The following is an 18,329-nucleotide window of genomic DNA, read 5'->3' as shown; positions in this document are numbered from 1 at the left end:
TATTACCTGGCAATAAATAACTTTCATGATTAAGCTGGTTGCTTCTCTCTCTCTCTCTCTCCCTCCCTCCCTCGTGGGTGTTTTTTGGCTTCCTCATTTGCTTTGCAGCAACACTCTTCGTACCCAAGCTACAGATCCCTGCAGCACCCAAAAATCCTGTGGTGTTTGCTCAACAAGTAGGTTTCTACCAGAACAAGTGTAACATGAAAGTGGGGATAGGGACGTGCTGAAACCTGGGACATATGAGGATGGCAGATTGAAAGCGCTACTCGACTCAGCCTGCTCAGGCAGTGGTGTGGTGTGGTGCCCATGGCATATGAGGGTGACAACTTGGAAACGCTGCTTGACCCAGCCTACTGAGTCCAGGGACAAATAAGGGGTCAGCTTGGGAGTGCTGATTTACCTGGTCCTCTCAGACACGCTCTGTTAACTTGTATAAGTTTGTTTGATTCTGGGGCTGGAAGAACCCAGCCCTGGGGAGTCTAGGTCCTGCAGGATAGCTCCATTGGGAGGGAATTTGCAGCAGGGAGAAGTAGAGTTTGGTATGAGGACACAAGTGACACAAGCACTACATTGATAGAATTACAGAGTAACCCTAATAGATGAGCATACCCCGAAGTAATGGGCAAATCTGGTAACAAAATGGGGGCAGGGGAGGGGAGTATGGATGTATTTGAATTAATCAACAAAAGGCTGCTCTAAGTTGCATCTGGGAGAACAGCTGGGGAAAACACACTGGTGGCATAAAGCCATCTACATGTCCCACCACCAGTATAGTTCTGAGCAGTTTGGCCAGGCTAGAGGATAGATGTCTTATAATAATTTTATATTCATTTTTATTAATCCTTTAGTGCCAGGTAGTGATTAGCTTAGGGGAGAGGAGTTCTGACCTGCATTCCCTACTCGGCCATTGAGCTTTTGTGGCCTCTATGCCTCAGTTCACTCACACTTAAAGTGACTTACTTAGTTCTTTCTATCGCTGTTAGGAAAATGAATCAATGTGTATCTGTAAAGGCCTTCAGATGCAAGGTGCCATCAGTGCAGGAATTATCAATTACACAGAAGAAACTAAAGGTATTAAACCAGACACACACACACACAAAAAAAAAAAAACGCTGTAAACCAGACATAGCAAGTCTGTGTGCAAGTACTAGACAGTCGATGAAGTGAGCTGTAGCTCACGAAAGCTTATGCTCTAATAAATTTGTTAGTCTCTAAGGTGCCACAAGTACTCCTTTTCTTTTTGATCATGTACTCATTGTACTGGCTTTTTTCCTGCCAGCTAGTAGTCAGCTACTACCAAAGAGGGAGTGCTTGTGCCATCTGGTGGATACTAGCAATCACATGGACTGTGACCTCTACTTTTACTGAGACTGAAAACAATGGCTTGTGTTACAGATAAATTATTCTTTAATATTCCATGTGTTACACATATGCTAGATCTCTTAGTGTTTGTGTTTATATTAGCATTAGTCAGCCTTTTGGAGCTGTAGAGTCACATGGTCAGTTCGAGGAACTGTATACAAACACAAAGTCAGAGTGATGTTCTAACATTATAGTGCAAATTTGTGTCAACATAAATTTGCCTAGTTACAACACAACTGCTGCACCCCCACCCCCTTCCCACACATCCTCTCCTGCCCCCAAACTCCCTCTCAGAGCCCGCACCCCTTGCCCCAGCCCAGAGCCTACACCCAAACTCCATCCCAGAGCCTGCACCCTCACCCCCTCCTGCACTCCCATCCGCTGCCCCAGCCTAGAGCCTGCACCCAGCAACCAAACTCCATCCCAGAGCCTGCACCCCAGACCACTCCCCCACGCAAACTCCCTCCCAGAGCCCAACCTCTCACCCCTTCTGCACCCAAACTCCCCCCCAGAGCCTGCTCCCCAATCCCCTGCCCCAGCCCAGGGCCTGCACCCTGGACCTCCTCACCCCACCCAAACTCCCTCCCAGAGCCTTGGACAGATGGGGCATGGAGTTGGGGGGGGGGCAGGTTCTGGGCACCACCAAAATTTCTACAAACCTGCCACCCCAGCTTGCAGGGATATGAGGGAATCACAGTAGATCTGTGGGTTTGCACTGCACCGCATCATTAGAGACTGCTTTTCTGATCAGCCCTTTGCCTAAGAACAGGCAGCGTGAGTGAAAACGTGAAATGCTGATCAAATTGCTGGAGTGCAAGAGCTGCATGTGGATCTAGAATCACAGATTAAACATTCCTTGTTCAGACGTTGAAAATGTTGTCCATATATATTTTACACATAATGTATGAAAAGCTGTGACTCCATATTATGCCCCTTTCTAATGTGCTATAAAATGCACAACCCCCACTTTTTTCTGACCTAAAATGCCTCATGCTTACAGCCATAATTTGCTGTCACATACAATGGACTCAAACAGAAGTAACTCTACTGAGACTGGGGCTCAGAGCCAGAGGAACAAAACTTTTTAGAAGTGTGTAAAAGACACAGAGTGAGCACAAAGGTTGGAACTATTTAATTTAGACAATAGACAAATTAGTGAGAGAGCAAGATAGAGAGATACAAAATAGCAAATGGAGTAGAGCAGGTAAATCCTACCCAGCCTCCTGTAATACACTGATTTCAATAGTGCTTCACATGGGCACAGAATTCCTACCCATGGGGCAGCCTGCAGGATCAGGGCCACAGAGGGCTTCTAGGACTCATATGGTGCATAAGGCTCATTCTGGCCCTCTACACATGGGTAAATTCCACTGTTAGTGAGGGAGTGGAGAGGATCATGGCTCTCACCCAGCAAATCACTGCCAAACTGACTTGTGTCCAAGACTACTCCCCATCTCAAAAACTGCCTTGATATAAATGTCATGGTTCTTGCGTGAATATAATAGTTTCTAAGCTATTTTAGTCAAACTTTCCCAGTGACTGTATCAAACAGCACTTGGTATCAGAAGAAGCCGCTGGTGAAGAAGAGCCTGAAGTATGAACACCATAGGCCAGGTTCTGAAAGTTCACCAATGTTCATATGTTGAATCAACCCCCTCTACATTGCGTGGGCCACACCACTGCTCTCAACCACCATCTAGCTCTTAGTCTATCCAGCCCCAGCTATGGGGTCCTAATCAAAGTTAGATGATGTGAAGTAATGGTCCCTATAATCCTAATGTTATTCTTGGAGGCACTCTGAGCATTCGTTAACACTGAAAATGTTCTATGTAAATGCTAAGCATTATTACTGATACTGTTGACATTGTCCTGTTTTACATTTGTCCCATAATAGGTGTATGGGAGAGATGGCAAAGAACACAGGATCGAGGAACTATAGTTCTATGCAGGAGGTGGCTAGATGACTCTAGTCCATGCAGTGCCCTAATTTAATTATAATGTGGTATAAACACCCACCAAGATTGCACTGAGATTATCCAACTCCTTCTCAATTGGTGTCTTAAGTCACATTTGAACTCTGTCCTCCCTTTTCTGGAAATCAGTGCAGTGGGTAACCCACTATCTAGCCCTAACCCACCGCCTAGCCAGAATGATCACTTTGAAAAGAAGGGATTCTATCCAGCATTATTACATGTTTCTGTTTACTAAAAAGCTCTCCAGAGTTTTTAAGTCCTATTTTACTGAGCCTGATTAGGCACTATTTCTAGTTTACTCCAGTGAGTGTGTAAATTCTCTCACGTAACTATGTTATTTTGAATGTTAACTGAACAGTTACGCTGCATTTCATATATACCCACTAATCAAATAAAAGCAGCTCAGAGCTCACATAAAAAAAAAAATCTATAACCCAAATAATTGAACTGCATGACTGGATTGATACCAATGAATTCTCCTGCACTGTAATAAAATGGGAATGGATTGCTCAGCAAGGTATCATCTGTTGGTAGTTACTTGGAGGGGGGGGAATTATGCAAATGAAATAAGGCTGTTTTCAGGAGTCTGCTGCTCTGGAGGAGAGCAAGTTAAACTATTCCACCTTGATTGGCTTGTGGTTAGCAAAGCCTTAAGGGGAGGGAAAGGAATGATTCAAGCTTTTTGGCCAAGCTATTTTTCCAACAGCCAGCACAGCTTAAAATTTAGAAATAGGGGATGATATCAATCTTTTCTGCAGTGGAGTTTCTTCCACCTGCCGTAAGATGTAGCATTTGAATGTCTACTTTAGGACCATGTGTCTACACGAGATGCATAAACTATATTTTTATATTTCAATTAATATATTTGTAAAAAGGGATGTACTGTTCTAGCATGCCCCTTTGCAGCCTGGGGTGGTACTGCGTGAGGCCCAATTTAATTTCTCTCAAATAGTATGTCCATAGGTCAACTTTAAAGGAGATGCCAAAAACAAGCTAACAAAATAGCATATTCCCAGAGACTTTATTTAAGGGAAGAAGCAATTGTAACCACAGTTCATAAGACCCTCACCTCAGCACCTTGGTTCAGAGCTCCCAAACTTAAAGTCCTCAAAACAAAAATCACTGATGCTAGTCTCTGGGAGCCTTAGAGAGAAATCACCACCCAGAGCAGCCTGCATAGCATCTCTCTTCTACAACTCACTCTTCAGCAGTAGTCTCTCACTGAATGGCCTTGGAGCATCCTTTTCAGTACCCTGACCAATCAGCTATCAGGCTTTTAAGTCTCCCTAGGTGGGTCTACTAACCCCAAACATGCGTTCCCGTCTTAGCTGCATCTGACTAGTGAACAGGCTGGCTAGCCCCAGTTCCTTAAAGGGCAGGCCATCTTGTTACAATATTGCATCTATTAAGAGAATGTGCTAATAAGACATTTTAAATATTACAAAATTGGCCAGTCTTCTTAATTTTAACATATATAGTATAATGCAATATATTATAGTATAGGGTAGCCGGGCCCAATAGACAGAGCACTGACTAGGCCTCAGACATCCTGACATCTATTACAGCTCTATCATTTATCTACTGTATGAGCTTGGGCAAGTCACTTAGTCTCTCTGTCCCTTTGCCCGTCTCTCTATTTAGATGTAAAGCTCTTTCGGACAAAGACTCTCACTCACAAACACTAGGGCCCTAATCTTGACTGCGGCCTCTTGGCACTGCTGCAAGAACAACAATTACAGACCAAAAATTTTGTTTATGGTTGCCAAGTCAAGCACACAAGAAATAGGAAATGCCAGAATATAGATTGCCTGTGTAATTCAGACCCCTTGGGCATTCACATTATGATACAGTCTTTAATTACATGATCACATGATATTTTTTCCTCAGAACCCTATGGAGTGCAAGCATGCTCAATGAGGACAGAATCTTCAGAGATTTTTAGCTGCTAAAAATCAAAGTCTTTACTGAGCATGTGCAAACTGATTTTTCCATTTACTTATAATTTGGCCAAATCTGGGCAGATTTTCAGAGGGAGGGCAAAAAGCCCCTTGCCAAATTCTGAGTCCTTGCTCCGAAGCCTGGGGGCAACTAAACCTGCTCAGAGGTTTCCAGACTGTTTTAACCTGAGCAAAACAACATTTTCTTTAACCTTGATCTTCGAAGCAACTATTCCATTGTGGCTAAAATCCCCACCAAGAAAAAAAAATGCAGTCCAAGGCCAACACCTGGTATGTAAAGTTTCAGACCAAATGATTAAGTCTGGCAAAGTTATAAGTAACTGAAAACAGAGTCTTATAATAGGAAGTGTCAGGCAAGCTTAATAATAGGGGCTGTCTCAGCCCTGCCTCTAGTAAGTACATGACACTATTGCAGCAATAGTGTTCTACACAAGAGAACAGAAAACAACTTTTCCTATTGCCTTGCACCATGCATAGCTGTTGAAATCTGTGCTAGTGGGTCTAGTCAGAATCAGCCACTCACACTGGTTCAGGGATAATGGACTGCAGAAGGTGAAACACAGAATCAGAGCTACTAGAGCTAGAGTTACATATACATATACACACACACAAGAGCACTTTGCCCCCCTAACGAGGCTTAGAGAGGGGGTTCACCATGAAAAAGGTTCTCACTCCAGCAGCAATCAAGTAGCAAGTGCTACCAGTACATCCAGCAAAAGTGGGTTCTCTTCTTTATCCTGTCAGTAGGTATTTCTCTCGCACCTGTCAATGTTCTAATAGTCAGGTCAGTATTGCCCCTTTTTAAATGCATTTTCTTCCAGCAGAGTTCACTTACCCACTGACATTCAAAGACCTTTGTTTTTGCTGGGCCAGCAATAAAGCAAACACTTAAGTTCCAGCCCACTTACTGCTGTGGAATTTGAGGATGTAGGTCAATAGTTCATTGAAGGGATTTAAATATGAAAACTATACCTTATACTCATCCTGTTTTTCTTAGCACATTCTGTATATAAAATCCCAAAGATCTGCATTTCAAAACTTCTTCCTTAAAGCCATACTTTGGCAAATGATAGTATTAAGTGTGGGCTAACTGTGTGGAATTCTCTATAGGGTGGAGCTCCTAATTAAAGGGACTTGTGTTTTGTGGCGTTCTGAATTTACAGAAGGCACAACATTTTCTTTATATGTCGGGGTACCTACTGTCTACATTCTCTCTGCCAGTCTGAAAGGTCTGGCAAATACATATTTCAAAGGCAAATTCATTGTAGCTTAAGCTTTCCTCTACCTCTCATGAACACACAGAAAAGAAAAGAAGAGAAAAGAAGAGGCCTCGTAAGCTACCAGTCAATGCCTGCACAAAACCCATTCTTAAGTCAGAAAAGAAGCCAGCCCCAAAAGATGACCCTAAGAAATTAGCATCCTGAACAGCTGTTGGGCATTTAAAACACAGCTTTTTGGAAGATATAAATTGTTCTTATTGAAAAGCTGAAACAACATGAAATATCCAAAGGCTTCAGTTATTAAGAAGACAGCTTTCTTTAGGGCAGCTATAAGCTATAGCCTGAACCCATTACATCTCCTCTTACAGGCCTTTATGTGCCCAAGTCTATTGCATAAAAAAGTTCCTCTCCCCTCGTCCCCCTTTTCCACACAATCAGTGTTTGCGGACAAGGCAGAAACATTTTCAGGACCAAAAGCGTCCCCCGCAGCCTTTAGCTCCCTAGAGAGCACAAATCTACCTTCCTCCCTTAATGCTTTAACAGCCCTACAAAGCTTTAAGAGAAGGGTCCACTGTGGTGTTAAGGATTCAGCCTCCACATTGACTTTAATGGGAACAGAATCTAGTTCTCATTGATATGCATCTGATGAAGTGAGCTGTAGCTCACGAAAGCTTATGCTCTAATAAATTTGTTAGTCTCTAAGGTGCCACCGGTACTCCTTTTCTTTTTAGTTCTCATTAGGTTCCTTATGGTTAACCTAAGGCATGTAATTACCAAGTACTATGCTAATGCCAAGCATTCAGTTAGCACCTGTAAATACCTACTCTCCCTAGCTACTGTAAATACATATCACTTACCTTCCTCTACTCAAGGCAGATGGGTGTCCTTACTTCCCTAAACCCTTTTGTGCAGAGAGAAGAGCAAGTGATTGCAATTCAGAGGAAGAGGCTCAATTATCCATCTGAGGCCAATAATATTCTAGTGGCTACTGCTAATAGGGGAGAAGCTGTCTGAATAGGAGCACGAGCTGCAGCCTACACAACAGTGAACCAATGAAATGGTGTTTTGCCAAGAGATCCTCCTACTGGGAGATGTGGGGGAGGTTGGTGGGCAGGCTCATGCTGAGACCCAGCTGCCTTTAAATATGACAGAGGCTCATTCCTCTCTTATTACTTCTCCAGCAGCAATGAATATGAAAATATCTTCCTAGTAGTCACTAATCTGCTCCCTCTGTCTGTTAATTGCCATGGCTGATGAAGAGATTGCTGGTCTAGTTGTGGACAATGGCTCTGATAAGTGCAAGGCTGGGTTTGCTGGGGATGATGCCTTCCCCATGCTATGTTCCTCTCCATTGTGGGGTGCCCTAGGCACCAGGGTCACAGGGTGTGATGATGGGGATGACCCAGAAGGACAGCTATGTTGGGGATGAAGCCCAAAGTAAGCGTGGGTACTTCCTTTTTTTTTTTAAAGTAAGCTCGGTATCCTGATGCTGAAGTACCCTATTGAACATGGCATTGTTACTAACTGGGATGACATAGAGAAGATTTAGCACCACACTTTCTACAATGAGCTGCGGGTGGCCCCTGAGGAGCATCCATTATTGCTTAGTGAGGCTCCCCTAAGGCTAACAGGGAGAAGATGACTCAGATCATATTTGAGACCTTCAACACACCAGCTATGTATATGGCTATCCAGGCTGTGCTATCTCTCTATGCCTCTAGCCACACCACAGGCATTGTGATGGATTCTGGTGATGGGGTTACCCATACAGTCCCCATCTATGATGGCTATGCCCTGCCCTATGCTAGTCTCTAGCTAGACCTGGCAGTCAGTTAGATCCTGGCCAAATGCATGAAAATCCTGACCGAGAGGCTACAGCTTCACCACCACAGATGAGAAGGAGATTGTGCATGATGTCAAGGAGAAGCTATGCTATGTTGCCTTGGATTTTGAGCAGGAAATGGCCACATCCGCCATCTCCTCTTCACTAGAGAAGAGCTATGAACTACCTGATGGGCAGGTGATCACCTTAGGCAATGAGAGGTTCTGCTACTCTGAGGCCCTTTGCCAGCCAGCCTTCCTGGGCATGGAATCCTGCAGCATCCATGAGACTAACTTCAACTCTATCATGAAATATGATGTGGACATCTGCAAGGACCATATGCCAATACGGTGCTGTCTGGGGGCAGCGCCCTGTACCCAGGCATTGCTGACCGGATGCAGAAAGAGATTGCTTCCCTGGCACCAAGTACTACTTAAATCAAAATCATCGCCCTTCCTGAGTGTAAATACTCTGTCTGGATTGGTGGCTCCATCTTGGCTTCTCTCTCCACTTTCCAACAAATGTGGATCACCAAACTGGAATATGATGAATCCAGGCCATCTGTTGTTCACTGCAAATGTTTTTAAAGGGACTTCCCTGCAGACAACTGCATGAGAAAAATGTATCCACCATATCGAGCTATATTAATTCTCCTCTTTAAGGGCTCTCCTCTTAGAAGACCTAGTATCCAGTGCTACAAACTCATTTCCTTTATTTCTTTATCAAAGAAAACAGTTTAATTGTTTGCTATTAATTTTAGAGCAGTGACTAACTGATAGGAAAAGGTTATCTAGTAGAGCTCTTCTTTTGTGAAGCTTGGGTGAATTATACTACTATCATCTTTGCAGTTTAAAGTCCTCCAGTCATGGATCAAAGCTAACATGTAAGGGTCAGAATAACAATTCAATGCTGAATAGTCTCTTACAGGCTGATAACCTCTATAAACAAGCACTTTTTTGTGTCCTAAAACATCTGGGTTTTATAGATAAATGCCTAAGTGGCAAGATAATGGGTTAATGTTGCATATTTGGAGTTGCTAAACATGGGTTTGCTGTTTTTTATACTTCTAAGCTATAGTTTAGAACACTGATCTTAGTTTTGACAACTAGAACAAACCATTCCCTTAGCAGTGAGACTATCTACTGTAGCAAAAATTTCTAGTTCCTAAACACCATTATACAAAAAAAAACCTGTAAACTGATTCTCAAATATGCATAATAATAAAAAGGCTAATCTCTAATATGGTCAAGAACACTTCTTTCAGACTAGAAAGACTACCGCTTTCTTACAGGACACAAGCAGCTATATAATGGAAGGACTCTTCAATCTTTGAGTGGAGTTTTGCAAGTCCTCCCATAAAGCAAATGCAGCTGGACTCTATTAAATCACTTAACTAGCATATAATGCCTGCTTACTACATTAAAGTGTAATTCTATGCTTTTAAAGAGCAGAGCTTGAAATGGCTTAGTACATTTTAAAGGACACCAGACAGTTATAAGGGTTTGACCTACTTGAGAACTAGCCCATTCTTCTGCATAGAAACTGTTCAAAGAATAAGCAGAATCTTGGACCTGAAATTTCAGTTCCTTTATTGCTGGAATGGTGGGTAGCATCCCTAGTCTTTAGGACACACAAGAATTTGCCCTAGCTCTTCCACTGTAGGCAAAAACCTTAATTGATACCCGTTCATTTTTTAATTTCTTCCAAAGATTAAATATCAGATCCCTAAACTAATTCTCCTTGTTACTTCATAGAGTCTAAAACCATCTAACTTTTGTAGGTACAGATCCTTCTCTCCTTTGCTAAGAGACAGCTGGGCTGATGTCCACTATAACTTGCCATCACACTTAAACCAAACAACAGAGTGCTGGTAGGTGAGACAGGAGGGTTTCTGCCATGACTTACTAATGTCACTTTAATTTATAAAAAAAAAAAAAAATTAGTACACTAACTAAAACTAGCTGTTTGCATGACTTCCCCCTGCTGAGTGAAAACCATTTAGGCAAGAGAGCTTATTACATCTGTGTAACTTGAAAAATTGTTCCTTCTGACTGCTCTACTGCAAAACAAATGAATGGATATTGAAAGAAAATCAAGCAGAAGATCATGTTCCAGCTTCCCCCCACCCCCACCCCATCCCCTTAACATTGCTTGTATGGTTAAGAGAAGGGTGTTCATTTAGTCCCAGTCATGCAACTATTTCTACAAGATGGACATCTATGCCTGCATGGAGCTCTATTGAAGTCTATGGGGCTGCCAGAGGACTCCCCTTTTTCCCCGCCCCCGTGGATTCAGTTGTAGTATTGCAGTGTTAATAACAAAGCCATGCATATGTTTGTCATATGTATTCTAAACCAGTGGTTCGCAAAGCCAGTCCACCACTTGTTCAGGGAAAGCCCCTGCTGGGCTGGACCAGTTTGTTTACCTGCCGCGACCACAAGTTCGGCCAATTGTGGCTCCCACTGGCCGCAGTTCACCGCTCCAGGCCAATGGGGGCTGCAGAAAGTGGTGCGGGCCAAGGGACGTGCTGGCTGCCCTTCCCACAGCCCCCATTGGCCTGCAGCGGTGAACCTGTGGTGATTGGCCAAACCTGCGGATGCAGAAGTAAACAAACCAGTCTGGCCCGGCAGGGGCTTTCCCTGAACAAACAGTGGGCTGGCTTTGAGAACCACTGTTCTAAACAACCAGTCCTGCTCCACTAACTTAGTTTAAATATCTTATTTCAGCTGTCCAATCTGTAGGTTATTGATAACTGCTAGGGAGAGTCACTTTAAAAAAAAAAACAAAAAAAACCAAAAAGGCCTCTTTTCAAAACAAACTTTTTGTAAAAAGAAAAGTAGTAATTGTGGCACCTTAGACTAACAAATTTATTTGAGCATAAGCTTTCGTGAGCTACATCTCACTTCATCAGATGCATTCAGTGGAAAATACAATGGGAAGATGATTTATATACAAAGAGAACATGAAACAATGGGTGTTATCATACACACTGTAAGGAGACTGATCACTTAAGATGAGCTATTACCAGCGGGGGGGGGGGAGGGGAAGAGGGGAGGAAGAAAACCTTTTGTAGTGATAATCAAGGTGGGCCATTTCCAGCAGTTGACAAGAATGTCTGAGGAACAGTGAGGGGTGGAAGAGGGGGGGCGGAAATAACATGGGGGAAATAGTTTTACTTTGTGTAATGACCCATCCACTCCCAGGCTCTAGTCAAGCCTAAATTAATTGTATCCAGTTTGCAAATTAATTCCAATTCAGCAGTCTCTCGTTGGAGGAATTTGTTAGTCTCTAAGGTGCCACAAGTACTACTTTTCTTTTTGCGAATACAGACTAACATGGCTACTACTCTGAAACCTGTCGTCTTGTAAAAAAGCTTCCTGGTGAAACCAAAAATGGAATCTGCATTTCTTTCTGCAATAGAACTGTTGAGTTGGTTTTTTTGTTTGTTTGTTGCCTCCCCTATTTTGCCTCTGTGTAACTCTTCAAAACTTCCTTGCTTCGGGCAAAGCAAAATAGAACTCTGCCACTCTTTAAAAGTTGGAGGGCTTGAGAAATTTTGAGTAGCAAAAAGTAGACCCACCAGTCACACTGGTATAGTGGGTTGCAAATGTGAGAAAATAGGAAGCCACAAATTCAAAAGGTTTGCGGGGGGGGAGGGAGGAGGAAGTACCTTCATTTCAAGAAAACAAAGGGGTTCCATTTCAAATCCTCTAGCGTGGAAATATTCTGGGATTTAAGCTTTTTGTGAAACTGCCTTTGCTTTCGAGTGGCTCTAGTAACAATATCCCTTGCCTTGACATCCAACCCTCCTCCCATTACTGCAAGGACCTATTTCCACCAAGAGTAGAGGATATAAACACTGAAGGTTTTAAAACCTCAGTAGAAGCAATATTCTGGAATATTTCCTTGATGTGAAAACTTTCCCCTTATTAAACATAGACCTAGCCTTGCTCTGTGATTGAGGCTGCTTCACATGGCTAAACACTACATGCTACCTCACTTCAGTAGAGCTGCCTAGAACACTTTAAAAAAAAAAATCTTCATTTGAAAAAAGGGCTTTTTTTTTAAATGAAAATTCTTGAAGATATTTAGGGTTTTTAAACTTCCTTTCCCCCTCCCCCTCAAAAAAGGGAGGGGCTAGAATGGAAGAGGGGAGGAAATGTGTTAAATTGGTCTCTTAAACTTTATAAAAAAAGACTAATCTAGTCTCTGACAGGAGAAGAAAAATGCCTCACTTTTTTCCACAGGCTTCACCTTTTTTGAGCAGCTCTAGGCCTATTCTACACACTTTTTATACCAATTTAATTTTTTGGTGAAGGATGTGGTTTTTTTTCTACCAAAACAGCTAAAGCAGAAAAACTCCCCTGCCTTGAGAAGATGTGGTTATATTGGTATAACTCATACATTGTGCCTTATAGTAGTATAGCTTATTCCTCTTCCTTTATAGTAGCTATACCAGTATAAGGCACCTTTATACCAATATAAGTGCATCCACACAAGCAGGGGGAGAGGGGTTGAATTACCGTAACTATAGCAGCATAATTAAAGCACTAACAGTATTAGTGTGTATGTAGACAAGCTCCTAGTCTTGCTTAATATCCTCAAAGTTCCAAGGTAAATGTGATTCTCATGCTTGCAAACATATTTGGCTTACAAAAATTTGTGTATATATTTCCAATGTTGAGTTCAAAGAAGCACTTTTCCCCAACTCTAAAATGATGTCTACCTAACAAGAATGTGAGTATTTATGGCTGAGATCCCCTGAATACTGCATGGATCTCCTCTGATGAAAGACCCTATATGAGCTGCAGTTCTACCACCTTGTGGGATTTTACGGGATACCACCATAAACTAAGAAGAAAAGGAGTACTTGTGGCACCTTAGAGACTAACAAATTTATTAGAGCATAAGCTTTCGTGAGCTACAGCTCACTTCATCTGATGCATTTGGTGGAAAAAACAGAGGAGAGATTTATATACACACACAGAGAACATGAAAAAATGGGTTTATCATACACACTGTAAGGAGAGTGATCACTTAAGATAAGCCATCACCAGCAGCAGGGGCGGGGGAAGGAGGAAAACCTTTCATGGTGACAAGCAAGGTAGGCTATTTCCAGCAGTTAACAAGAATATCAGAGGAACAGTGGGGGGTGTGGTGGGGGGGGGGAGAAATACCATGGGGAAATAGTTTTACTTTGTGTAATGACTCATCCATTCCCAGTCTCTATTCAAGCCTAAGTAAATTGTATCCAGTTTGCAAATTAATTCCAATTCAGCAGTCTCTCGTTGGAGTCTGTTTTTGAAGCTTTTTTGTTGAAGGATAGCCACTCTTAGGTCTGTAATCGAGTGACCAGAGAGATTGAAGTGTTCTCCAACTGGTTTTTGAATGTTATAATTGTTGACGTCTGATTTGTGTCCATTCATTCTTTTACATAGAGACTGTCCAGTTTGGCCAATGTACATGGCAGAGGGGCATTGCTGGCACATGATGGCATATATCACATTGGTAGATGCGCAGGTGAACGAGCCTCTGATAGTGTGGCTGACGTGATTAGGCCCTATGATGGTATCCCCTGAATAGATATGTGGACAGAGTTGGCAACGGGCTTTGTTGCAAGGATAGCTTCCTGGGTTAGTGGTTCTGTTGTGTGGTGTGTGGTTGCTGGTGAGTATTTGCTTCAGATTGGGGGGCTGTCTGTAAGCAAGGACTGGCCTGTCTCCCAAGATCTGTGAGAGTGATGGGTCGTCCTTCAGGATAGGTTGTAGATCCTTGATGATGCATTGGAGAGGTTTTAGTTGGAGGCTGAAGGTGATGGCTAGTGGCGTTCTGTTGTTTTCTTTGTTGGACCTGTCCTGTAGTAGGTGACTTCTGGGTACTCTTCTGGCTCTGTCAATCTGTTTCTTCACTTCAGCAGGTGGGTATAGTAGTTGTAGGAATGCATAATAGAGATCTTGTAGGTGTTTGTCTCTGTCTGAGGGGTTGGAGCAAATGCGGTTATATCGTAGGAGCTTGGCTGTAGACAATGGATCGTGTGGTATGATCTGGATGAAAGCTAGAGGCATGTAGGTAGGAATAGCGGTCAGTAGGTTTCCGATATAGGGTGGTGTTTATGTGACCATCGCTTATTAGCACCGTAGTGTCCAGGAAGTGGATCTCTTGTGTGGACTGGTCCAGGCTGAGATTGATGGTGGGATGAAATCATGGTGGAATTCCTCAAGGGCTTCTTTTCCATGGGTCCAGATGATGAAGATGTCATCAATGTAGCGCAAGTAGAGTAGGGGCATTAGGGGACGAGAGCTGAGGAAGCGTTGTTCTAAGTCAGCCATAAAAATGTTGGCATACTGTGGGGCCATGCGGGTACCCATCGCAGTGCCGCTGATTTGAAGGTATACATTGTCACCAAATGTGAAATAGTTATGGGTGAGGACAAAGTCACAAAGTTCAGCCACCAGGTTAGCCGTGACAGTATCGGGGATACTGTTCCTGACGGCTTGTAGTCCATCTTTGTGTGGAATGTTGGTGTAGAGGTCTTCTACATCCATAGTGGCTAGGATGGTGTTTTTAGGAAGATCACCAATGGACTGTAGTTTCCTCAGGAAGTCAGTGGTGTCTCGAAGATAGCTGGGAGTGCTGGTAACGAAGGGCCTGAGGAGGGAGTCTACATAGCCAGACAATCCTGCTGTCAGGGTGCCAATGCCTGAAATGATGGGGCGTCCAGGATTTCCAGGTTTATGGATCTTGGGTAGCAGATAGAATACCCCAGGTTGAGGTTCTAGGGGTGTGTCTGTGCGGATTTGTTCTTGTGCTTTTTCAGGGAGTTTCTTGAGCAAATGCTGTAGTTTCTTTTGGTAATTCTCAGTGGGATCAGAGGGTAATGGCTTGTAGAAAGTGGTGTTGGAGAGCTGCCTAGTAGCCTCTTGTTCATACTCCGACCTATTCATGATGACGACAGCACCTCCTTTGTCAGCCTTTTTGATTATGATGTCAGAGTTGTTTCTGAGGCTGGGGATGGCACTGTGTTCTGCATGGCTGAGGTTATGGGGTAAGCGTTGCTGCTTTTCCACAATTTCAGCTCGTGCACGTCAGCGGAAGCACTCTATGTAGAAATCCAGGCTGCTGTTTCGACCTTCAGGAGTTAGGCTGGTGATGGCTTATCTTAAGTGATCACTCTCCTTACAGTGTGTATGATAAACCCATTGTTTCATGTTCTCTGTGTGTGTATATAAATCTCTCCTCTGTTTTTTCCACCAAATGCATCCGATGTAGTGAGCTGTAGCTCACGAAAGCTTATGCTCTAATAAATTTGTTAGTCTCTAAGGTGCCACAAGTACTCCTTTTCTTTTTGCGAATACAGACTAACACGGCTGCTACTCTGAAACCCACCATAAACTAAGCTGCATGAGTGCTTAGGTGGGAGACCTCCAAGGAATGTCCAGAAGTCGCCGGAAGCAATAGGAATTCTGATTCAGCACTGAAGCTACCTTCCCTCCCTTCTGTTGGTGGTGCCATCTTACAGAGCAGGTATAAAACAGAGGACCTGCTTGCCTGTGGCAAATAAACTCTGGCACTTTTTGGTAAGACTAACTCTACCATCCTGAAAAAAATGTAAACAGGGTAATTGCTTCCCTAAAACTTCTCCCTTATTTTTGACTGCATACATTTGTATTTGCTTTCCAGGACTTATGTACCTAAACTGAGTCCCCAGAGATGTCTGTCTGTGCTTTGTACAAAACTAATAGAATCATCTTGCTAATCACAGATGCTGACAAGCCAGGCCACTCTGTTCCAGTGCAATACATCAATCTGCCATGAGGTGCTATTTCCATTTCTGCAGCTGGAATACTAAAGAATTATTTATGCATTTCTTGTGGTTTCACTACTTCAAATACCCCCACACTATGTCTGCTCCCAGTATGCTGGCATTTTGCAGCCATAGGAACTCTTCAAGAATTTTTTCTAGCTTATTTTAAAAACTTGGAACACCCTTCTCATTCTTCAATGTGATCTTAAACAAGTGAGTTAGCACCAAGATGTATTCCAAGGTATATGAAAATCTTGCTAGCCCTTTTTATTCTGATATGTTACCAGCCAAGTGCAAAGTTACCCTAGTTCAATAATTCTCAGACTGTGGGTTAGGACCCCAAAGTGGGTCATGTCCCTATTTTAATGGGGTCATCAGGGCTGGCTTAGACTTTCTGGGGCCTAGAGCTGAAGCCTTTGGGCTCGGGCTTCAGCATCCCCTCCTGGGGTCATGTAGTAATTTTTGTTAGAAAGGGGGTCACGGTGCAATGAAGTTTGAGAACCCCTGCCCTAGTTACATGCCTAGCAAAGCTACTAACTGTAGTATGATATGCTGCCAGGCACAGGATATGGGATCTATTCTTAAGCCCTTTTGGGTAGAGAAGTGGTAAGGATTGGATCTTCCAGTGCTTTCAAGCCAAGATTTCTATGCAGCTCTCCTGAGATAAAGAGGCTCAAATCAAATGAGAGGCTTTGCTAAAGGTGCAGAATAGAGAAGATGCCAGAGCATGCAAACACCCTAACTGCAATAAAATCTGTAAACAGTGTCTGTATCATAGGTTAAATTGAGAAAATTCTTCCATCCAGTGAAGTTTCCATGTCTGATGTTAGAAGTGGCAAGAGTCAGTATTGCAAAGAGTTGTTTCCTTTGCTCTTAAAGGAACACAAATGAAATTAATGATCTGAGTATGCTCCCCAAATAAAAGTCTAATGGTTGCATAACATCATCTTTGGGCTGGGGAGGATGTGGCTGCTTTGAATCTTTCCTCAATGTGCAGAAAGAATCCACATCAGAGCAATCATTCTGGGGGTTTATGATTACATCCAGATAATCACTGATTGGGTTGTGAACTTTCCAGTCTGTGTAATAACTGGCCTTTTGGTCATCCCCAGAGATTGAACCTAGGACCTCTAAGGCTAAAACCATAGGCCCCTGCAACTTGAACTGAAGCTAAAAGCTGTAGCAAATTTGGCTCAGATCTGGATCAGACACAGAAGCAGATGTGTAAAACACTCACTGAATAGTGGTTACATATGCCTTTTGGCAACAGAGCTAAAACTCTCTCATCAGAATCCAAAACCTGACAATTTCCCTGCAACTCAGCCCAAGTTCACCAAAGTTGTACTTAGAGATCATTTTGACTGAATAAGCTTACAATCATTTGTCATCTTCTGAGATGCACCTTGTACACGCTAATGCTAAACAACAAGGATTGTAAACTACTTAGCAAATCTTGGCTGACTTTCAGTCAAGATTAAGATAAAATGAGCCGGAATTCTAGAATAGCCCTGAAAATATTTTAGACCCACAAGCTCCATGGATGGATTTATGATTTCAGGTTGAACCCATGCAAGAATCAGCAGCTTTGAGGAGTTTGGTCAGACTTGAAAATCAAAGCAAAATGCAGGTGTTTACTAACCTGCTTGTGAACTGAAACTGCTAAATCTACTCGGGTACCATCTCAAATTTTCATCTTGCAGGACATTCTGCAGACCCGCTTTAGGTGCTCTAGCTACCCAGGCTGAGTGTTAGTGGCAGAAAAATTGTGCAGAAAATGATTTCTCCTTATGCAAGAAGTTTAATTAAATAAAAGTAGAAGCTCCAGTTATGAATGAAAGACAAAAAGCACAGCTCAGGGTTGCTTTTACTAGACAAAATGTGTTACCCCTAATGATAGGAAGGGCAAGATTTAGTCTGGGAGGAAGGAACGTCTGTCTAGGCATTAGGTTGCTAGCTTGGGACTTGGGCAACAGGTTCAGTTCACTGATCTGCTGTAGACTTCCTGTGTGATCGTGGGTGAGTCCCTTAGTCTCTCAGACCCTTGAACGTATTATTTCAAGGGGAGTTGGGTGCCTAAATACCTTTGTGGATCTGGGCCTCAGTTCCCCATATGTAAAATGAGATAACAGCACTTCCCCCTCTCACAGGGATGTCGTCAGGATAAATACACTGAAGATTGTAAACTGC

The 18,329-nt window shown here is 42.9% G+C and overlaps 1 protein-coding gene across 1 annotated transcript; it reads left to right on the top strand.

Annotated features, from left to right (window-relative positions):
* The first annotated feature begins 7,702 nt into the window (after positions 1 to 7,702).
* ACTBL2 (actin beta like 2) lies at positions 7,703 to 10,013 on the top strand. Its single transcript, XM_038402126.2, is given in 7 exon segments — positions 7,703 to 7,843; positions 7,846 to 7,893; positions 7,896 to 7,960; positions 7,993 to 8,129; positions 8,132 to 8,381; positions 8,383 to 8,672; positions 8,675 to 10,013. Coding segments are annotated over 7 exon segments (1,122 nt in total). The 5' UTR covers positions 7,703 to 7,762; the 3' UTR covers positions 8,926 to 10,013.
* Positions 10,014 to 18,329: the final 8,316 nt, after the last annotated feature.

The sequence above is a fragment of the Dermochelys coriacea genome, chromosome 5 (assembly GCF_009764565.3).
Source record: "Dermochelys coriacea isolate rDerCor1 chromosome 5, rDerCor1.pri.v4, whole genome shotgun sequence".
Lineage (NCBI taxonomy): Eukaryota > Metazoa > Chordata > Testudines > Dermochelyidae > Dermochelys > Dermochelys coriacea.
The sequence above is the reverse complement of the archived record's forward strand: the minus strand, read 5'-3'. Positions and strand labels throughout refer to the sequence as shown.